This window comes from Eriocheir sinensis, chromosome 19 (assembly GCF_024679095.1).
Source record: "Eriocheir sinensis breed Jianghai 21 chromosome 19, ASM2467909v1, whole genome shotgun sequence".
Lineage (NCBI taxonomy): Eukaryota > Metazoa > Arthropoda > Malacostraca > Decapoda > Varunidae > Eriocheir > Eriocheir sinensis.
In genome coordinates this window covers 11,891,486-11,915,356 of record NC_066527.1, presented here as the reverse complement: position 1 = coordinate 11,915,356, position 23,871 = coordinate 11,891,486, and the positions used below count along the sequence as shown (strand labels likewise).

The 23,871-nt window shown below is 41.4% G+C and overlaps 1 protein-coding gene across 1 annotated transcript in view; it reads right to left on the bottom strand.

Annotated features, from left to right (window-relative positions):
- Nucleotides 1–23,871, bottom strand: part of LOC127000971 (uncharacterized) — a 183,443-nt gene that overhangs the window by 11,955 nt on the left and 147,617 nt on the right. Inside the window, exons 5-10 of the mRNA XM_050865146.1 lie at nt 23,087–23,182; nt 8,111–8,218; nt 7,633–7,691; nt 7,185–7,434; nt 6,885–6,989; nt 6,610–6,771 (exon numbers count right to left, since the gene is read on the bottom strand). Of these exons, the coding sequence (XP_050721103.1) occupies nt 6,610–6,771; nt 6,885–6,989; nt 7,185–7,434; nt 7,633–7,691; nt 8,111–8,218; nt 23,087–23,182 (780 nt within the window). The remainder of the gene's footprint in view (nt 1–6,609; nt 6,772–6,884; nt 6,990–7,184; nt 7,435–7,632; nt 7,692–8,110; nt 8,219–23,086; nt 23,183–23,871) is intronic.

The following is a 23,871-nucleotide window of genomic DNA, read 5'->3' as shown; positions in this document are numbered from 1 at the left end:
ATCTTTGTCACACACACACACACACACACACACACACACACACACACACACACACACACACACACACACTCCTCCTCCTCCTCCTCCTCCCCCATCCCAACCTCCCACCTAATGAGGGTTTGCACCTCAGTCCATTTCTCGCTCTGCCTCCACCTCATTTGACACTAATAATCTCCAATTTTTTTTGTTTCAATTCTTACAGAAACATCATTTTACCATAATTTCCCCTGTACCTCTCACTTACTTCATTTCTACAATCAGTAACAACATATCTGTTAAAGTGCAGGGCCTTAAAGCAACGTCACTTGCTGTCAAAATGTATATCTATCTCCAGAGTCTTAATCTGGCCAGTTAATCCCATCCCGTAGAGAGAGATAGAGGCGCTCCCCTATCACGCTTGCAGATACAAATAGAGAAAGAGAAAGAAAGAAAGAGAAACAGGAAGAGAAAAGAAAGAAAAAGAAAGAAAGAAACACAGATGAGAAAGAACGAAAGAAAGAAAATTAAAAAGAAATAATTAGAATGAAAAACATATGGACAGAAAGAGACAGACAGGAAGAGAAAAAGAAAAAGAAAGGAAGAAAGAGAAAGATAGAAAGAAAGAAAAAGTAAGAAAGGAAGAAAAAGAAAGAAAAAGAGAAAAAAGAAAATGAAAAAGAAAGAATTACAATGAAAAACATATAGACACAAAGAGAAAAAGAAAGAAAGAGAAGAAGAAAGAGAGGAAAAGATAGATAGAAAAAGAAAAAGAAAAAAGAGAAAATAAAGAAAGACAGGAAGGAAAAAGAAAGGAAGAGAAAAAAAGAAATAAAGAAAAATAATGAGAAAGAAAGAAAGAGAATGAAAAATATATAGACAGAGAGACAGACTGACAGGGAGAAAAAAAAAAGCGAGGGAAAGAGATAGAAAGAAAGAGAAAGAAATAATGAGAGAAAGAAAAGAATGAAATAAGAAAGAGAAAGAAAAAAATAGGAAGAGAGAGAGAGAGAGAGAGAGAGAGAGAGAGAGAGAGAGAGAGAGAGAGAGAGAGAGAGAGAGAGAGAGAGAGAGAGAGAGAGAGAGAGAGAGAGAGAGAGAGAGAGAGAGAGAGAGAGAGAGAGAGAGAGAGAGAGAGAGAGAGAGAGAGAGAGAGAGAGAGAGAGAGAGAGAGAGAGAGAGAGAGAGAGAGAGAGAGAGAGAGAGAGAGAGAGAGAGAGAGAGAGAGAGAGAGAGAGAGAGAGAGATACACTATTGATGTAGCTCTCCCTATCCACCTTGAGATGATGTTTTTCAAGATATGGACACAACAACATGGCTCCATCCTACTGTGCGTGTGTTATCGCCCTCAGTGGCAAGGAGGTGAGCCCATACAATTCCTACACACTAATCTTGACCAGCTTATGCAGCAACACTCCTGCAGCCACATCCTCATCATTGGCGACCTAAATCAACACTTGGTTGCTAGAGTGTTTGACGATCTCCTCACTGTACATGGCCTTACAAACCATGTCACCTTTCCCACCCACAACTCTGGCTCTTCCCTGGATCCTGTTATTAGTGATCTGCCAGAGGATATTGTCACCTGTCGTCCCCTCGGTGCCGTGGGATCCTCAGACCACCTGGCTGTCCTAAGCATGATTCAAATCGCCGCACTGAGGGACGCCCCTACGATGCGTACTAACTGGCTCTGGGGCAACGCCGACTGGGAGGGACTTCAGGAAGCCCTGTGTTGTACTCCCTGGCATACCATCCTCACAGGTGACGTGGACGAACAGGTCAGCACTTTCACAAGTACTGTTCTTTCCCTTCAGAAAACTTACGTCCCTAACCATACCTTCAAGGTCAAGCCTCGTGGCCAGCCTTGGTTTGGGTACGAGTGTAGGATGGCTGCCGACGCTAAGAGCAGGGCATGGAGACGCTTTAAAGAACATCCAACCTATATAAACAAGCTGCTCCACAAAGAAGAGTGTGCCAACATGCGAAGTGTGCAGCGTTTGGCTTAACAACGATGGCAGGACGACTTGAAGTCACGACTCTCTGGCCGCTCTGTGGGAAGCAAGGCTTGGTGGACTGCCCTCAAGGACCAACAAGGCCTCGCTCCTGTAGACCACAGTCCTCCATTAGACAGGGCGGATGGCTCGGTAGCCACCAAAAGCAACGACAAGGCAGAGGTATTGGCAGCATACTTCTCAGGGAAGATGACTGTCCCTGACCCTGAACGTCACCCACCTGCCATGGCTCAGCTCAACACCACCCCCCTCCAATTCATCACTATTACCACTGAGGATGTCAAGCAACAATTGCTCAAGGTCGGCACCAAGAAGGCCCTTGGACCAGATGGGATATCTCCACACATCCTCAAGCACTGCGCAGCCCAGCTTGCAGGCCCCATCAGCACCATTTTTCAGAGCTGCCTTAACACCAGCAAGTGGCCTTCCCTCTGGAAAGTTGCTAACGTGGCAGCCATACACAAAAAAGGAAAGAAGACAGATCCTCGTAACTTCAGGCCAATCTCTCTCCTGTCCGTCCTTGGCAAAACCTTTGAATCTATTCTTGCCAAGAGGATCTCAGGCTTCTTCAACACACACCACATTCTCAGCGACAGACAGTATGGCTTCCGCTCCAACAGGTCTGCCAACGACATCCTCCTCAGCATGTCCTCTGCTTGGCAGCATAACCTCGACAGAGGACGTGACACTTTCGTCATCGCCCTGGACATCGCGGGAGCGTTTGATAGAGTGTGGCACTCCGGACTCATCTCCAAACTCCAGAGCGTGGGTGTTAGTGGCAGGCTCCTCCATCTCCTTCACGACTACCTCGACAGATCGCTCAGTGTAATGGTGAACGGTCACACCTCGGGGGAGTATCCTATAAATGCTGGCGTCCCACAGGGTAGTGTCCTTGGACCACTTTTGTGGAATGTGTATTTTAATGACCTTCACCTCATACCTGAAGCAAACGCCTACGCGGATGACTGTACCCTCACATTCCCTTGCGACGGTACAGATCACTGTGCAACCGTCGCCCTTATCAACCAGGTTTTACAGACCGTCTCATCGTGGGGACATCGTTGGCAGGTTGACCTGGCACACGACAAGACACAGGTCATGCTGGTCTCAAGGCGACGCTGCCCCCCAGCCATCCCCACTCCACCCATAATCCTACAAGGGAAGGTGCTGCCCTTGCAACAGTCTATCACTGTCCTCGGCGTGGAGGCGAACAACAGCCTGTCCTTCACCAGCCACGTCAGGAAGACTGCATCAAAGGCAGCAGGACGGCTGAACTGTGTCAGGCGTGTCTCCCACCTCCTTGATGCGAAGGGAGTGTCGAACCTCTATGCTGCCCAGGTTCGCTCCCTCATGGAATACGCCCCCATGACATGGTCATCCTGCCCTCCATCATACCTGGGTCTTCTCGACAAGGTACAAAACCGCGCCCAACGGCTCATCTCTCAAAGGGCCGCCCCAAACCAGCAGCAACCCACTCCACTACATCCTCTTCAGCAGAGGCGAGACGTGGCTGGCCTGTGTACCATCTACAAGGTACACATGCAGGCTGCTCCGCACCTCGCAACTCTCCAGCAAAAGTGGGCAACACCACACCCCCACGCCACCAGGGTCGCTCTGTCGAGGGAACACCAGCTCACCGTGCCCTTCGCCAGAACGGAGACTTTCCTCCGCTCATTCATGTCCCGATATACTAGACTCTGGAACTGCCTGACAAGACACACTCACATTCACACATCCACTACACTCCACACTTTTAAAAAAGAAGTGAACACCTGGCTATTGTCTAATGTACACCACTAACTTTAACACTGTACTGTCCATTATCTTGTAACACAACTACAGATAGTTATTCGGAACCTTACCGGTAACTTTTAGTTGTCATGTACCACTTTATGTAATCATGCTTAGTAAATAAAATAAAAAAAAGAGAGAGAGAGAGAGAGAGAGAGAGAGAGAGAGAGAGAGAGAGAGAGAGAGAGAGAGAGAGAGAGAGAGAGAGAGAGAGAGAGAGAGAGAGAGAGAGAGAGAGAGAGAGAGAGAGAGAGAGAGAGAGAGAGAGAGAGAGAGAGAGAGAGAGAGAGAGAGAGAGAGAGAGAGAGAGAGAGAGAGAGAGAGAGAAGCAAAGGTTTGTCATAATTGCCTACACTATCTGAAGCATTCCAGTGGCCTTATGCCCCTTCACAAGCATATCAACATGAATATTTATAGAGTCTTAATCTGGCCAGTTAATCCCATCCCGTAGAGAGAGATAGAAGCAAGGAGCGCTGTCACGCCCATTCGCGCTCCCCTACCACGCTTGCAGAAACAAATAGAAAAAGAGATAGAGAGAAAGACAGGAAGAGAAAGGAAAGAAAGAAAGAAACATAGAAAACAAGAGAGATAGATTAAAAAAATAGAAAACAGAGGAGAGAAAAGGAAGAAAAGAATAAATGAAAGACAAATATAGAAATAAAGATAATAACACAAAGAAAGAAGAAAGAAAGAAAAAGGCAGAGAAAGAAAGAGAACGTTAGAGAAACAAAGAGAGAAAAAGAGAATGAAACAAAGAGTAATAAAGAGAAAGACAAAGAAAGAAAAAAGATGAAGAAAGAAATATAGAAAGAAAGAAATAATGAGAAAGATCGAAAGAAAGAAGAAAAAAAATGAAAGAAATAATTAGAATGAAAAACATAGACAAAGAGACAGACAGATAGAGAAAAAAAGAAAGGAAGAAAGAGAGGGAAAGATAGAAAAGAAAGAGAAAAAAGGAAGAAAGGAAGAAAAAAATGAAAAAAAGAAAATGAGAAAGAAAGAATTACAATGAAAATCATAGACAGAAAGAGAAAAAGAAAGAAAGATAGAAAAGAAAGAAAGAGAGAAAAAGTATGAAGGGGAGAAAAAAGAAAGAGAAAAAAAGAAAATGAGAAAGAAAGAATTAGAATGAAAATTATACAGAAAGAAAGACAGACAGGAAGAGAAAAAGAAAGAAATAGAGGAAGAGAGGAAAAGATAGAAAGAAAAAGAGAAAGAATAAAGAAAGACAGGAAGAGAAAAACAAGAAAGAAAGAAAGAGAAAAACAAGAGAAAGTAAAAGAAGAGAAAGAAAAAGAGGAGAAAAAAAGAAAGAAAGAATGAAAGAAAGACAAATAAAGAAATAAAGATAGAGACAAAGAAATAAAAAAAAGAGAAAGAGGATAAAGAGAGAAAGAAAAAGAAAGAGAAAGTAGAGAAACAAAGAAAGAGAAAGAGAAAGAAGGTTATAAAGAAAGAAAGAGATACAAAGAAAGAAAGAAAGAAAGAGAAAGAAGGTAAGAAAGAAAGGAGAAAGAAAATGAGAAAGGAAGAATTTTAATGAAAAATATATAGACAGAAAGAGAGACAGACAATAAGAGACAAAGAAATATAGGAAGAAAGAGAGGGAAAGATAAAGATTTAGAAAGAGAAAAAGAGAAAGAAAAAAGGAAGAGAAAGACAGAAAGACAGAAATAATGAAAAAGAAGGAAAATACATAGACATAAAGGAAGGGCCTCCCCTTCTTAATCCACACTTCTCCTATTGTCCCCTGGGATGTGCAGGTGTGTGTTGGAAGGGAAGGGTGAGATGCTAGGGGGGTGTCGCGGTGACAGGCTCAGAGCAAACTTCAAGGGAAAGGCTGAGGAATTGGGAATCTCCCTCCTGCCCAGCCAAAAGTGTTCAAGTGACAACGGCCCCGTCTGTACTTGGCTTAGAGTTCTGGAACGTAGGGATAGATGTGTTGAGGTATAAGTAGCAGAGGTCTGGGCTGAGTGGGTGATGGAGTCTGATGGGCTCCAAGGTTATAGGACTGGACCAGGCAGTTTCAGTTTGCTCTGGGCCTTTTTCTTAAAAATATATGCTTCTCAAAATATGAGAATAACTTAAAGTTGTAACACAGGTCTAAAGGTGTGCTCTTGTCGCTGGCTGGTATCAAAGAGGGGCATTGGCGATCTTAACTTGCTAAGTCAGAAGCGCCACGTCAGCAAAGATTCACAGACGATAAAAACCCTCTTCACCACGCTTCTGACCCTAATTCTGTGATACAGAATTACCACTTGTTCCCTTGTTTTTGACTGAACATAATCAAATCAATGATGATAATATACATCTTATACAAATTGGAATATTATCCACAAAGTTCAAGGTAACCTGAATCTAATGACACCAAATTGAACCTGATCAGAGTGATAGTATTAGAGTAATTGAGCTCAGAGAAAAAATAACTAGCATTAGTCACCTACTAAAACAAAATGTATGGCACAGAATATAAGGGAACAAATACTCATAGCCTAGCTGTTAATGGAGCTTCAATGGTTTGTGACTATTGTGACTGACAAGCTATTCATCTTCTCTTACTATCCAGAGTTTACATTTTCTGAAGATGTCTCTTTGCTTCTATGTGGTTTGGAATTGCAGTTATTTCTACGCATCAAAATTATGACAATTTAATGATCATGAACATGATTTCCCACATATGCCAGCTTGAGACAATATAATGTGCCTTCATATTTCAAGCAAAACTGACTGGCCATGCAGAAAAGATTATTATGTATATCCAGAACCACTTCCTGTAATCAACTTTGAAAGCTCCATTAGTGACTAGAATTGTATAGCATGTAATACTCACTTCATTCTTGAGAAGTAATTCATTACTCAAGGAAGTTTCCAACTTCTTACATTCATGCCTGTAGTATTCAAATATAAAGTCCGTATTTGTAAATCTGAGGAAAATGTTTGCCATAATATCAATGGCAACATCAGATTTCTTCTGAGCGTGTCTGTTACTAGCCTGTAAGAAATCACAGTATATTAATGAGGTGTTTAGTGTTTACATTCCCAGGCTGTATGGTTCTGCACACTAAATGTCTCATTCTTTTTTTTTTTTAGAAGTGAAAATCTTACCTTCCATTTCTTAAACATTCCTAGTAATTGCTCGTAGAGTGATTCCTTCACGTCCATTATTTCCTCAACATATGGAGTTTCATTCCTTAGTCTCCTCAAAAGTTTCTGTAAGGAAAAAAGACAATCAACTTGTGTCTTGTGTAAGTTTGTTGCAGAAAAATAGATGTGACAGGTAAGGAGACTAGGTGGTTGACATTCTTGAAGCACAGATTATACCTATAGAGGGTAGCAATGCACAAGAAAAACAAAGAAAACACTGGCAGGACTCAGGAACTTTGTAGCTTTAGAAGAATACCTGACCTGATACTTATCAAGGGATGTATATCCATCTTCACATAGTCCTTGATGCTGTGGAACTCTCTCTCTATGTGATAACTTGATGGCTATGTTCAGTGCAGAGTGCCTGGAAGTCAGGTAGGCACTCTCATTGCGCTTCTTCAACATATGGTCAATGAGCTCCATCAATTCAGGAAGTGTGCTGTTCCCTATATCAGGCTTTGTGTTCCGTGGTGCACGTGGTGGTACATGAGGCACAAGGCTGTTTCTGGAGCTGGAAATGGAAACAAAAAAATAAAAGAATGAAAAATATCTCAGGTCATACCATGAACTGTATTCCTAAACAACAGCTGTGCAAGACGGTGTGTGCATGGTGAGGGTGTAAAAAAAGATTGTTAGTAATGTTGACATTTGTTTAAGGGAAAATAAGAACAGTTCCTCCACTAGCTTGAAAAGAAGATAAACTACCAACCTTACAGACACTTTGTCCTGAGAAGAACAGCAAGAAGCTGCTTTTGACACCTTCTTCCTCTGCAAATATAAAGTTTCATCTTCAGTGACACATCTTCCACTATTGAATAAATGAGGTTGGTCCACACTGAGGCCAGGGATCAGTTAGTTGGCGCAACATCTGTGGTCATATGCCGGACAGACAGAAGGGGAAGGAATTATAGGAGAAGGGAACAAATCCCAGGAGACGGGACACAACCCCCGATTAATACCTGGTACTCATTCACTGCTCGGCGGACAGGGGTGTAGGGTATCGGAGAAGCCGCCAAAATTTTTCCACTCCGCCCCGGAATCGAACCTGGGCTCTCTCGGTTGTGAGCCGAGTGTGCTATCCACTGCACCACGAAGCCCCCATTCCCAAACAAGCAGACATGCCACAGCCCCTCAAAGTTCATTCAGCAAAGTGTCAAGGGTTGGTGTGAAGTGAAACACAAACTCACCTGGTCATGAGCCCTGGATCTGGATCTGGATCTGGATCTAAACCTGGTGTATTTAGCAAAGCCTGCATCCACAAGTGCATCACTCAGGAATGCATTACCAAAGACAATCTGAAAGTCACACAAAATCATTCTGAATATCAATGAGTGAAATTTCCATGAAATTATTACAAAACATTACTGTGACATAATATAAGCTAAGTTTGTACATGACAAGATCAATCTGTTTATGGATATTTTTCTATAATTTAATGACTTTTTTTTTATACCTATTTGAAACCCAATCTATCTTCTTAAGAATCATATAACAAATTGCTTTACACAGCCAGGCAAGCAAACACTTCTAATTCAAAACACCTGATTTTTAGTTGCAGTATAATTGTACCAGTAGCAATTTTTTATGAATGTTTTTTCCTTTTTCCTTACTCAGCATTTTCTAAGCTTTCTAAAACATCTCTGTAACTTTAAAGCTAAAGTTCATTTCACGAAATTGGTCATTATACATTGAATACCTTAACTGAAAACATCAATCAAACTGTAAATATCTCTAAGGACTTCTGAGATTTGATGAAGTATCATTTTGACTTTCCAAGACATTATTCTGAACTGAATGATATTGGAGCCACCTAGATACTGTATCCAGATTATGTACTGTACTACCATCTTAGAGTATTAGGCAGGAGGGAGGAGGCGGTGGCCGAGTGGTTAGCATGCAGGTGTGGTGAGCCCAAGGACCTAGCGCAGACTAGGTTCTAGCCCCTACCAAAACACACTGATTTTTCAAGTCATCACTGAGTGGCAGAAGATTACTCACATGCTGTCCAGATCTTCAATCAACCTTAACTTCAGCGACTTTGGTCAAGAGGAGCATCGAGGGGCAGCATGGGCCAAGCAAGAGTCATACATCACATGGCAGCCACTATAAATAAAATTAGCCTGCTCCAATAACGAACGGGCTGGAGCCATCCATGAGGCCCCTCAAGAAAGCCTACTGATGTTACAGGCAGCACAAAAAAAAGGCATCTCATTCCCTCTTTTTTTCAAAAGGATACGAACCATTCAAAGGTGCAGTTATCACGAGGCACCACCCAACTCATTGTTGCCAAACCCTGAGTAGTGGCCAAGAAGTAACTAGAGAAGCTTCCCTTGATGCCCAGAATTGGAGGAAATGTCGCTGAGGAACCAATGCAGTAATCAGAACACTCCACCTCCAGGGTTGCGCCAATCCCAGAGTTAGTCACGTGAAAGGTTAGGGAAGTTTTTATTCATTTTTTTTATTATTTTTTACTTACTAGCCTATAGCACCATTAGGCTTTCTTCAGGGGCCCGGTGGTCGGCTCAAGCCCATCATGGCACAGGCAAGTGTTTATAGTGGCAGCACCTGTAGTGTGGCGACGGCCTGATGAACGAGCCTCCCATAACCCACTTAGCCAGTGGGGTACCTCTTTGGCCGACTCGGTAAGGAGTGGCTCTCCCGTCACGCTGGTCGCGGCTTCAATCCCAGGCAGCCGGGGAATACCCTCTCCTTGTTGTGATTAATTTCTAGTGTGTTTCGATACACGCAGAGGACGTGTGGGACCGAGAGAGTAATAGAAAAAAGAGAATAGAAAATCTCGTCATTAAACACCTACCTTACAGATTACTCTGTGCATGAGCTCCCTCAACATTATGTGTTTCACAGTGCTGCTCCTTACATCCTGGCAGTGTAAGGGAAGGGAACAGATCTCATGAACACATGTTGAGGGAACAGCATGTGGCAGGAGGTTGGTATACAGGTGTGAAGGAGTTACTGGATGTTCTGCTGAAGTTATTTGCTTCCTTTAGCACAAGGCTACTCAACTATTATGAGCAAAAGGTCCAGTTAGACAAGATCAAATGTATGCAGCGGTCCAGATAAATACTGTAACTGGATCTCAGGGCCCAGGAGTAAAAAAAGTATAATTGAATAACATGAAGGTCCTGGTGATGGATTCTTGTAAGTGTATTTCCTCGACTGACTGTAGGGCCCAAAGTCGGTCGAGGAAATTCACTTGCAAAAATCCATCCCCAGGACCTTCATGTTATTTAATTAAATATATTTTCTACTCCTGGAGCCTGGGGCCAGCTACAACACTCAGAAGGTCCAGATTTAGACTGTGGGCCACCAGCTGAGTAGCCCTGCTCTAGCAATTAAATCATATTCTCTCCATCCTCTCCAACATAGAGCAGCATTTTTTTGTTAGCTTGGGCATTCTGCACTGAGTGTGGGCAGAATAAGTATGATAAAAGCAAGGCCGAGCCAAGCAGGTGCGGGGCCCAATGCAAGGAGTGGTGACGGGGCGACGGCCCCTCTGATTTTGAATGTCAAGCCCAAAGCCCCAAAATAAAACAATATTATAGTTATACTTCATGCATGGACTCAGACAGGCCTCTACGGGAGGGTATAATCTTTTGTGGGGGCTTAGTAGGGTGACCAGCCTTCAAAATATAAGGTGAGTTGGTGATTGTGAGCGCAGCCTATGCGTACTGCATTAAATTAGCAATGTATTTCAGATACAGCCATATATGCTCGGTAACTTCACGGTGTAAACAAACCGGCCTGGCAATCGGCGCCCGCTGCCACGTAACACAGACGTTAATAACCTGACTCCTCTTCATATAAGGCCACCTCCTTTTGTATTCATTTAAATACCAGCTGCCTTGTTTTAAAGTAAATACTTAAGGGGAGCGTTTGAGCCAAGAATAAGAAATATCCCCCTAAAATTCGATTTTCTGTTTTTTGCATTTCTAATTTGGTCTATGTTCATGGATAACTGTTTTAAAATATCTTAACAGTACGATGCCTGTTTCCAATGGAAATTAGTCATTATCTGACACTATCTCAGGCCTGGAGTGGCACGCGACCGCACTCTAGAACAAAGGTGTTATGTGTTTATTACGTTATTTATATGATTTTTAGGCAGTTTTTCGATATATGTAGCTGCAAAGCAGCTGACTGACGAAGTTATTGACAAGCTCTCCTCATACAACACAAAGGCTGTCAGAGACAAGCATGAGACTGTTGGTAGTGTAACGGTCCAAAAGTGTAACGAGTGAATGAGTATGGAATGCAAGTGAGTGAATGATTATATATTACAACAAACGAGCAAGTGAGCGGATGTGTGGACGGGTGAACGAGTGTGTGTGAGAAGTAGAGATTATTGGCGTGAATGAGGGTGTGAATGGAGGAAAGACTGTTCTGAAATCCCTCATCTCCAGTCTCGAACCCTAGAATGATTATTAGTTAGCTAGCGATAGATTATCTAGTTGTAATGCAGAGAGGGAGCCACGTGAAGAAGGGGGAGGAGCTTAGCGAGGAGCAAAGGCGAGAAGGCGAGGCAGGGAGAAGCACGGGGCAGTGAGGAGACAAGCACCACTATAGCAAGAGGGCAGCCAGGGAGGAGACAGAAACCCTGAGATACAGGCAGACAGTGAGAGGCAGAGAGCGAGACCGACGAGCGGTGAAGGACGCACGTTAAGAGGTGGGCGTGACCGTCCATCACAGCCCTGTGAACACCACCGCAAGCACGGCAGAGGTGAGGCAAGGCACAGCAAAGCTCAGCAAGGCGAGGCGAAACAAAAGCACGGCAGAAGCAGCCTCTTCAACAACGCCTTAAACCAGCCTTGCCGTCATAACCACCTCCACGGCTTCTGCAACCACGCCTCAGCTCGTAGACCACCCAACCACGGCCTCTTCAACCACACATCATCAACAACGCTGCTGCAGTTACCAGCCCTGGCAGTCTCCACACACCCCCGCCGGCGCCTCAATCGCCCCAGTGCCCTCCTCCATCCTGCACCAGTCAGCACTTCAACACAGATAAGCATTCAAATGTTCCCCAATCTCCCTCATAGATAGTTAGTTAGGTTCAGTAATATCTATGTATTCATTTAAAATTGTCACTCTGCTAACCTCCTAGGAGCTGTAACTATTCATACATTAGAAAAGTGATTAAGTTACTGTAAGTGCTATAATTTCAAGCCTGTCAACCTGCCACTTGGGCATTACTGAACACACACCCACACCCACACAGGCACGTTATCACCACTTCCCCCTCGACTAAACATTGTCTCAGAGTGGTTCACCCGGGAATCCACCCACCTTCCATCATTACCGCACTAAAACCCAGAACGAGTCTTCACTTGTCCTGAGGCTTGTCTCAACATCATTGACAACTGCTCGGAAATAGCCAGACGACCACCCCACTACCACATTACCATCTAAACAGTGGCTGTCAGAAGGAATGTAGCGTTGGCTTGAAAAAAAAGACGTTACATTAGCATGAGGTCAGCGATAATGGCCAGCTATTATCACCACACTGCCACCAAAAATGAATAACATCGGCTGTGCCCCAAGAGTCAATCCCCATGGTGCTGGGTGCAGAGAAGCCTGGCAAAAGGGGAGAGACCAGCACCACACACTGACAAGAGGATTTACTTGTCCCACATATCATACGACAACCTCAGCCTCATCAGGACAGTGTACCGTGACCTCACAAGACCAGAGCTGCTGGAGAAGTGCCTGAAGGGGAGGACACAGAACAGAAATGAGAGCCTACACGGAAAGGTCTGGAGGAAGGCTTCAAAAGACAAATTCTGTGGCCTACATAGGACTGTCTTTGTGTCCCAGGTCACAATCCTGGAGCATAACTTTGGGCACAGTGAAGCCAACCTCCTGACCTCGCTTGGGTTCAAGAGGTCCTCCAACTTCATAGATTCTCTTGAGCGGAAGGAAAAGAGGACAAGCAGAACCAAGAACGAGAAGAGGAAAAAGAAAAGACAAGAAAACAAGCCAGCAAGGCAGCAGAAAAAACATTATAAGCCTGGAGGCTTCTGAGTAAAAACCTATCTACAATGAGTGGGGTGGTGCCCCATGATACCCACACCATCGAGTGTATAATATCCTTTGAGAAAGGAGGGGACCAGGTACCATAACTCAGAAATATCTGTAGAATAAAAAATACATTGCAGAAATAGCATACCAAACATATTATGGTAACGAAATGTAAAAACGATGATTTCTCAAAATGTAAGTTATTGGCATTTTTGGTTAAAATTCTGATAGCCTATAAAAGACATTTCCAATTGGATAAGTTCATTCAATACGGTAATGGTAAGACTATATTTCCATCAAGACAAAACTCTTCTAAGCGTCATAGAATATTTTTTTCATATATTTTACACTGAAACAGCGAAATGTGTTTGGTTACGTAATAATTTTTTTTTATTATATATATGGAAACAAAAAATTGCCAACACATATTGGCCAAATGTAAGCACTGAGGTTACTTTACATTGTCCAATGAACAAAAAAAGCTGAAAACCCATATATAAAAAAGTTATTTAGAACTCAAATTCGGTCAAATATTTTCCAGAAAAAAAAAAAAAATTCCGTCAATCAGGCTCAAACTTTGCCAGAGATGTTAGATTATAGTCTACTTTATTGTGTAAAATTTACAGCCAAAAATATGCAACTTCATATGCTTTCTAAGACTACGCGCCCCTTAAGGTCAGCCGCACAAACTAGATACGTAAGTGGTTTGCTTAGTCGGCCACTCGTTCAAGAAAGTTCTGGAGCAGTGGCCTGGGTGGCAACCCTCTATGACCTTGGACGATGGGGATTACCAATGCTTCGCAAATAATCTGGGGGAATTGATGCTTTAAGCACCTCAATCCCGGAATGGTAGTTACCATTCCGAGAGGAGCGGAGCTCGCTCTCGGCCATGGACAATGCTTTGGATTTAGTGCTGCGACTTCAGTCTCATTCAACTGAATGTTACGGGGTCGTTGCATTCAAGTCCTGGGGACTGCTGGCTGGGGGCGAGCTTGAATATACTCATGCAGTGAATGATTTGAGGTATTTCAGTAGGTAATTTTAAGTAAAATTTATTGGCAAACACACTTTTATATATTTTCAACTATGTTTGGATCTAGGGAGGAGAAACTGAATGAGAAGGTTAACCCTAAAGAGTTAACTAGTTTATTATGCAGAAAAAGGAGTGTTCACAAATGCAAGGTCACCATTAACATCAATAAGATAAATGAGTTGAATGAAGCTATCCAGTTGACACCCTCTTTCTGTAAAAAATGATTATCCCCTTCACTACAATGACACCGACATCAGCGTCCAACGGGCGTTCGACGGCGTCACCATTAGTCCTCTTCTAAACCTCTTAATCCTCTTCCATTTCCTCTTAATCCTCTTCTAAACCTCTTAAGAGGAAATGGAAGAGGATATAAGAGGAATTTAGAGGAGGATTGAGAGGTTTAGAAGAGCATTAATCCTCTTCCATCTCCTCTTGACCCTTTCCATACTGTGATGCCGACGTCTGCGTCACGGATGGAAAGGGTTAAAGGAAATTGAAGCTGAAATTGACCAGGTCAAATGTTATGATAAAGAAATTAATGACCTTATGGAACAGCATGATTTGGGTATTCATGATGAGAAGTACTTTTATGATGAACTTGATTCCCAAGTAGATTACTCAGTGCAAATCAGCACGGACTTGGACCAATATTACATGAATACTCAAAGAGAACTTGCTAGTAATGCTTAAGCTGATAAATTCACGGATGGAAACCTAGGTGAGAGTAAGCCTCCTCCACTACAGTGCAGAACCTTTAGAGGAAAGAAGGATAAATTTGCCTTTAACACCTTCCTAACTCAGTTTAATAATGTTATTGGTTCCAGAAAAAAATTAATGGACTCTGCTAAACAATCCTACCTGTATGGGTACTTAAGAGATTACTCTCTATCCGTAGTCAAACACTTAACCATCTCTGATGCCAACTACCATTTGGCCATTCAGATGTTTAAGCAAGAGTTTCTAGATGTGAAATACATCATAGATGAAACTTACAAGAGCATTTTAAAAGCAACACCTACTGGGGAATTTGACTCTGATTATACTTCTGTTAAAGTTTATTTGAACGAAATGAGGTCTTACCTACATGAGTTAAAGGCTCATCATGTTGACCTACTAGCAGAAGAAACTGCTGGACACTCATTAATCAGTCACATTGTTTTGAACAGCCTACCAGTGACCTTAAAGAGAGAGTTGGTACATAGGCTGTCCAACAATTATCCTACCTTAAATGACATTTTTGCCAATAGTAACGAGGCAATAAAATTTTTAATTAATATTGCACCGGTTAAGAAAAGGACCTTTGACAAACCTAACAATAAGCCTTCAAGTAAATATGCCAAATCAGGAAGTCCATCTAGTAAAATTAAAGATGATAAAGAAGGTAAGAGCACAGTGCAAAACTTTAAATCAATTAATAAGGCTCAAATATCAACCTGTAAGTTGTGTGATTCAAAAGGGCATTCTCTGGGTAAATGTTCTAAGTTCTCCAAATATGAAGATAAAGTCGAAAGACTTAAGAGATTTGTCCTTGTGTACAAGGTGTGCCTGTTCAGGACACATTGAATCTGCTTGTTATGGCAAGCAAAATAAATTAAAGTTTGCATGTCAGTTGTGCAGAAAAAAGGAACACGCAACTCCTCTGTGTCCTTTGCAGAATAACAAATCAGACCCCAAACCAAAGACCAGTGTAAGTTTGTGTCTGGGTCAGAGAAGCTTTGATTCATCTAAGTTGCTTCCTACTATGACATTGAATTTAAAGAATGGAAGAAAATGTAGGAAAGTAAGATGCTTAATAGACACAGGAAGCCAAAAGTCTTATATATTGGAAACAGCTGCTATAAATCTATGCCAGGATGTTAATGGATTACATGCCTTGGAATGTGAAGTAGGCACATACCTTGGCCAAGAGACAAAAGAATTTAAGCAAATGTCCACAGGAATAAAACTACTAGATAAAAAAATAGATTCTGTCCCTTTGTTAGTGGACAGAACTCTAAATATAACCATTGAAGTCCCAGGAATGAATGAAGTTATTAATTACTTCAAACATAAGAACATTGGCCTTTTAGATGAGACCTTCTATGAAAAAGCAAATCATGAAACAATAACAGTGGATATGCTATTGGGAATTGACACCTTCCAGTACATGTCCTCAGTAACATGGAAGGAACTTCTAGGTGGTTCCAGTCTGGTAATAAATAAAAAAGCAGCCCCTATGGACACAGTATTTAACTTTCTGAATAATAACCAGAGTAAAACTTTGATAAAATCCTTGAAAAAGAGCAATGAAGTCACTAAGCCCGCAAACCAAAACAATGATCAACCTAGTAATGGATCCTCTTAAGTCATACTTTAACCCTTTAGAACATATTTTGGAGGATAGTGAGGTTGATAATGGACTAGAACATCTCTTTAGTTTAGAATCCATGGGCATAAAGAAGGACGACCAAGAATTGGTTTCCTTTGATAAAGACAAATTGATAAGTTTAAAGAAGGTATAACTTTCAAGGACAGATATTCCAACGTAGAATTGCCCTTGTATCCTGATAAAATAAAATCAGTCCCTCCAAATAAATTTGTTGCTCTAAAGGTACTAGACCGGACAGTGGATCACCTAAAAAGAAAGGGGCTCATCAACAAATACCAAGAGGTGTTTGATAAACAACTTGAGGATGGAATAAAAGAAGAAATTCAAGTAAAACCTTCTGATTATGATAAATATATCTGGATTCCTCATAGGCCTGTCATTAAGATGGAAGAGCAGGTTACAACTAAAATAAGACCTGTCTTCAATTGTTCTTTGAAAACTAATAAAGAATTACCCTCGCTTAACAAGGCAGCTTATCCTGGAATAGACTTAATGGGTTCTATCCTAAAATTGCTTTTTTACTTCAGAACAAATAAAACAGTAATGCTTAGTGATATAAAGCAAGCATTCCTGATGGTCAAATTAAAGAATGAAGCTGACCAGAATAGATTTTGCTTGTTCTGGAAGAGAGGAGACAAACTAGTAACTTATTATAAAAATATAGTTTTTGGTTATACTTCGTCTTCTTTCATACTAAACTATATCATGAAACATCATGCAGAGACATTTCCAGAAGATAAATGCAAGCAAATACTAACAAATAATTTTTACGTGGACAATTTGCTGATAACTGGCAATGATCAAACTGAAATGAAAAACTTGTAAAAGCTAGCAAGGATGAACCAAGGAGGATTTATATTAAGGTCTTGAAACTCTAATTCAACTGAACTGAGAGACCAAATGGGTTCTGATGGCAGACTAGTAGAGCATACATGTGAAGAGGATGAAGGACTAGGATACAGATACAATGTAAAAAAGGATACAATGAGTCTTGCCCCTTGTAAGATAAGACTCCGAGGCAGATACTAAAAGAAAAAATCTCTGTCTAATGAGAAAAATATGGAAACTAAATGTTGGCTGGGATGAAAAACTACCCAAAGAAATAACAGACAAAATAAAAAGTTTAAGCTGAGACTTAGAAACGTTGTCCGAACATTCCTTCCCCATACAAGCACTCAATGAGCAAAATTCTTATTGACTGCATATCTTTTGTGATGGCTCAGTAAAGTCCTATGGCTTTGTAGCCTATGCTCTGAGTGAAGATAATTAGGCCTATACCTCTTTTCTAAAGCAAAGGTAGCTCCTCTAAATAAAAGAAATGAGAACAGTCTCCCTAATCTAGAATTGATGGGTGTAATTTTAGCATTTAAATGTTTACCAGTGATTTTAGAAGCCTACAGTAATATGCAATCCCAATTTATAAACATCTCTGTTGATGCCCAGGTTATCCTAAATTGGCTGATTACCAAGGAACCCAAAGTAAAGTCCAAATTTGTCAGGAACAGAGTATTGGAGGTAGAAAGCCTGAAGAGTGAAATCACAAAACAATTTAAACTCCCTGTGGCATATCACTATGTAAACACAGCAGAAAATCCTGCTGATATGACCACTAAGGGATTAACGTACAGTAAGTACTTAAGCAAACTAAAATTCTGGCTTGAAGGTCCAGACTGGCTAACAAATCATTCTGAGAAGTGGCCTCAATACCCTTTGCTAAGCATCTCTCCTGATCATAAACATCAGATAAGTACTTCCTTTACTTCCCAAAATAATAAAGTAAATATTCTGATTATGATTAATTATTGAGAAGCACAGGATACTTATTTTAGTTCCTAAGCAAATTAAAGGGTTATGATCTTAGAAAGAAAGCCAATGAATACTGGATCAAAATAGTTCAAGCAGAATGTTTTGCTGATGAAATTGCCTTTTTGAGAGTGCCATCAATAATGCTAATAGAGTTCCTCCTTTAGTAATGAATCTGAACTTATTCCTAGATGAAAGGGGAATCCTAAGATCTAGAGGTAGAATAGCAAAGTGTTTGTACTTCAATTTCGATGTGCATAACCCTATAATGCTCCCCAGAAAGCACAGGTTCACATCATTAGTAATAAATTACTGCCACTTGAAAGTACAACATTTAGGCATAGGCACTACTCTAAATTACCTAAGGGAACAAGGATATTGGATCCCTAAAGGTAGGGCAGCAGTCAAGTCAGAGTTGAGCAACTGCACCACATGTAGCCTACCAAGTATAATGCATTAGCATTTGAGTATCCTAAATTTACTAACATGCCCAAGCACCACATGAACTTGGTTAAGCCCTTTATGCACGTAGGTGTAGATTACACAGGTCCCTTTTGGGTTAAAAAAGAAAGCAGTGACAATACAGAAAAAATGTATATATGTACTGGTATTTACTTGTCTCAATATAAGAGGAGTCCACTTTGAACTGCTCCCTGATATGTCTTCTAAAAACTTTATTTTGGCCTTTCAAAGATTTTGCAATAGGTACTGCATTCCACAGTACTTGTATAGTGATAATGCCAAGTCATTTTTAAAAGGTGGATCTATACTTGAAAACTCTCTACGGTCCAAGGAATTTCAATCCAAGCTAGAGAAGTGTAATATAAAACATGTTAGAATTCCTTTATAGCTTGGGTTGGCTCGACCTGGGAAAGACTAATCAGAGTATTGAAAGGCAGCCTTTATAAGGCAGTAGGAAGAGCCAAGTTGACACACTTTGAGCTTTTAACAACACTCTCTAACATTTGACTTGCCATAAACTCAAGGCCTTTGACATACAGATAGTCTAGAGTTCATAACACCCAGTTTCTTCCTTAGACTACATAGCAATTCCTCACTGATACTAAGAGAAGATGCTAGTCAGGTCTGGACTGACGATTGTAATGGCCCGAAATGCACTACAATTGTAATGGTATTTTTCCCCATGTAAACAGAGTTAACGTGGGATGTTTGCGCATCCGATTATATATGTATGTGGATTTCTCATGACTGATTGTGAGAGAGAGAGAGATTTACATAGATTTACATAGAAAATCAGACCACACAGACCCCATGGTCCAGACTTGGTGGTCTGTCCTTAAACCTAAGTGATTTTACATTAATCAGAAGACTCCAAAACGTTGCGTTTCTACTCTAGTTGATATTAAGTTGAAGGACGTGACGGTCGAGCTTATTTTTGAAGGAGTCAATCGTGTTACACTGGACCACTGATGGTGGGAGCTTATTCCATTCTCGCACTACAACGTTGGTGAAGAAAAATTTGGTGCAGTCTGAATTTACTTGTCTACATCTGAGTTTTACGCCATTGTTCCTCGTGCGCAAAGTGTCATCGATCATAAACAATGTTGATCTGTCTACATTCGTGAATCCATTAAGTATTTTAAAACATTCGATCAATTTTCCTCGGAGGCGACGTTTCTCAAGAGAGAACATGTTAAGGGTAGAAAGCCTTTCTTCGTAGGATTTGTTGCGCAAGGAAGGGATAATTTTCGTTGCCCGACGCTGAACACCTTCTAATTTAGCAATATCCTTTGCATGATGGGGAGACCAAAACTGTACCGCATATTCCAAGTGGGGTCTGACTAAACTGTTGTAGAGCAGGAGTATTACATCTTTATTCTTAAATAAAAAGTTTCTTTTAATGAAGCCCAACATTCTGTTCGCTTTATTTGCTGCATCGATGCATTGCTGTGAGAATTTGAGGTTTGACGCTATTTTGACCCCCAAGTCCTTGACGCATTGAGCGCTTTTGAGTTTAACGCCGCATTTCGTAATCAAACTTCTTATTCCTCGTTCCAACTTGAAGGACCTGGCACTTGTCTACGTTAAAGGGCATCTCCCATCTATCCGACCAAGCTGAAATTTTGTGCAAATCCTCTTGGAGGCTTTGCCTGTCTTCGTCAGTGAGAACCGAGTTACCAATCTTTGTGTGTGTGTGAGAGAGAGAGAGAGAGAGAGAATTTACATAGATTTACATAGAAAATCAGACCACACAGACCCATGGTCCAGACTAGGTGGTCTGTGTAAGTCCACGGACACATCTCTCCAGGATGTCTTTCGATGTGAGATCATCATAGACTAATCTAATCTTCCTCTCTGCCACTTCACCAATGTTGATCACCAGGGATTTCTTGTGCTTTATTTCATCTTTCCTCTTGCCTTCAGCTAGTGCTTTTTGGTAGAAGCACCATGAGTCAAGGCCTTCTTTGCAAAGTCCATGGCGGGGATTTTCATCAGTACTGAATATGTGATGGAAGCTACTCATAACAGCCTTCTTCATTGTCACGAAATCTGTGCTAGCATTATCCCTGATATGTTTGCCAAAATAACTTTGCATTTTGTCGATGGCTTTGTCAGTCAGCTTGTCCCGTCCACCAAGAAGACTCCTTTGAACTTTTGTACCCTTCCTCGTTGTTGTGTCCACCTTTTCCTGGTCCCGTAATTTCCTGAGCCTTGTCCCCAGTCTCTTCTGCACGTGGTTGATGCACTCCAGCTTGACAACTTTAGTATGTTTGTAAGGGCCATTCCCGTTGTTCATGGCCAAAAGAGCTTTGTAAGTACTGGCATCTCCATCTGAAACCAAGTTTTCATACTCGAATTTCATTTCTCGAGATCGTGAAAAGAGACGTCGGGCTGCTTCTGCCTCCATCCCACCAGACGGACCTTCATAATTGATTGTGCATTCTCTATCATTGTGCTTGGTCTTCCACCTGTTGTACTCCTCTTGAGTGATCTTAGAAGTTCTGAGCTGATGCTTTCTGATGGTGTAGTGGTAACAGTACTTGGTCACCAGTTCATAGTCGATGACGAAGCCCGTGTGCACCTCAATTAGGACGCCCATGCCAACTTTGGATGTGTGACCTCTCTTCATCCAGGTCCCATCAAACGACACGTCAACCTTCAGGACACCATCTTTATCAGGTTGTTAGTTCGCTCTTCGTAGCACTTCCTGATAGCTGCGTGAATTTTTGCTTGTTTGCTGTCATAGTGCTTTTTCATCTCATCAAATAAGTACTTCAGGTGTCTGTAATACTTGAAGTTGCCAATTGGTTGCATTCCTAGGGCACCTATCATTCTTCTCATGCCTGCAAATCCAACATCATCTATCACAGACAGGTATGTCAATGATATGTTGGTCCTCAAGATCTTGGATGTCTGACGCCCAGCTATCACTGCTTCCGGTTTCGAAGTGTTCTTGAAGTTACAGCTTGTGCAGTGCATGACTATGGTGTTTTCGTATGCATCAGGCTTGAAACTATAATCATAGGCAGGATCTGGGCATGAACAACGAGAGGAAAGTAGGCTTTCCAGCCTCCTTTTCGTCAGCATGACAATCTCGTCGTCACTTTCCACATCTTCATCTCTAGTCTCCATGTCTAGAAGATTTTCTCTAGCAGAGAGTAACGAGGTATCTTCTGTGTCCTTTCCTTGACTCTCCTCTGCGTGGGATGTGCTGGGCTGTGATGTGCTTGCCGTGGGAGTGACGAGTGTGGCGGAGAGTGGTGGTGGCGAGTGCGTGGGCGGCACGGGTTCATCTGACGCGGTGGTGGTGTCAGGTTCAGCATACTGTATTTTTCTCCGTTTCACACCGATGCTCTTCATCCAGGCATTCTTACTCTGCTTCTTCCTCTTAGATACCCGTCCCATGGCTGTGAGCAGGCAAAAAGCAGGAAACAGCGGGAAAATAAGCAGCGGTCTCGAGTCTGGCGAGGACAGATGGCGAGCATCTACTCTCCTTCACAGCTTGGCAGGCACTAGCATCTCGGGCTTCTCGGCTGACAGTCCCAGCTCCCCACACACACTAGCTTTTAGTGTTGCCATATCATGTTCACCAAAAAATATAAAGATTTTGCCGTTCGTTCCACAGTTTGTGGGTAAAGAACCCGACGATATCGATGTTAACAAACACACGTGGTTGAGTACCTGACCTTTAAATGGGATTTAAACCAAAAGTATTGCGTGTTTTACCATAAATCTTTGCGACATGATAGCCAATGTGTAACCCAACCACATTTTTTTTCACAAAAAGTAATATTTTTCATATTTTTTCGGTCTTCAAACCGGACGCTCCCTTAAGTAAATAGTGAGAACCCAACAGGGAGATTTCAATGACTACATATTTGTAAGATTATTTATTTAACAGTATACAGTGTATAGTATGTATATCTGAAGAATAATGCTATTTATGGTATTTTATGCTGCTTTGTGTATGTATATATCGTCCTTTCCTTAGGAACAGCTGAACTGTTCATGGGTTGACCGTCAATGTTTGGAGTGGTGCCGCGAAAATTATTTTGGGGCCGACTCTATGCATTTGGGGGATATCCACAAATGTGGGAATCCACAAATAGTGAATCCACAAACGGGGCTATTTCTTCCAGGTAGCTTAAGATCTGTATTATATTGTTGTAACCCAAGGTTTATGCTCTGTCATTTTTCATAATGATATTATGAGGTAAATATTTGTCACTGTGGTTCGACCAATCAGCTAACAAAATATAAGGTTCATTGTTAAAATTTTGCGAATTCATATTTTCCATTCTACAATATCAATCAAATTCTTGCACAGGCAGATTGCCTTAGGAACAGCACAGACAAAAGATGAAAGTGACTCCACCCACAAAAGCATCAGGACTTGATAATAGTATGCTGTGCAAAATTATACTCCCAAACAAGCTGTGTTGACGTCAGGCAGCAACTTACCTCAACATGGATCAGGCCTCTGCCAGATGGGGGGTAAGACACTTCAGCCGTCAGCCTCTGGTTATTCATGATTTGGCTCTTCAGAAATGCCTTGGCCTGAAAATTAGGGTGCATCAACTAGTATAAAAGCTGAATTGTGTGGAAATCAAATGAATATGATACTGTGGGTAAATATCATACAGCATAAATGGTCACCTTTATAAATCTGCTGTTATAACACCATGAAAACAATACTTGTGAGTGGTAGTTTCTTTGTGAGTAGACTGCCATGACCCTGAGATTATTCTTGAGAAGAGTGACTGGTTGATTTTTGAAAATCGTTATTAATGATTATATTGATGTGAAAATATTATGGAAAGTCAAAGCCACTATACAGATGAGAGCTACTACAGTCCAAGTCTTCTAATCTCCAACCACTTCTCCTCCTCCTCCACATCAGACCAGATTTTTAAACTTATCTCCTACAATTTTTATTGTACAGTTATGTGCCTCACATACAAGGAAGGTCAAACTGTGATCTTTGGCGTAATGTAACCAACGCAATTTTCGATAAAGATTTTTTCTTCATGAAAAATTTTGGCATAAAAATGGAAAAAATATTTGCAAATATTTTTGTCACCAAACTACAAAAAATCTGGTTGCTACATTGAACTACTGGGCTTCTGTTTTTGCTGCGTGTTTGTTTCACTGAAATTGATGCATAAATGACTGAAAAGATATACAGTATTTCAAAGGTGAAGAAATCATGTTTTGAGATTTTTTTATCATTATTATTATTATTTCAT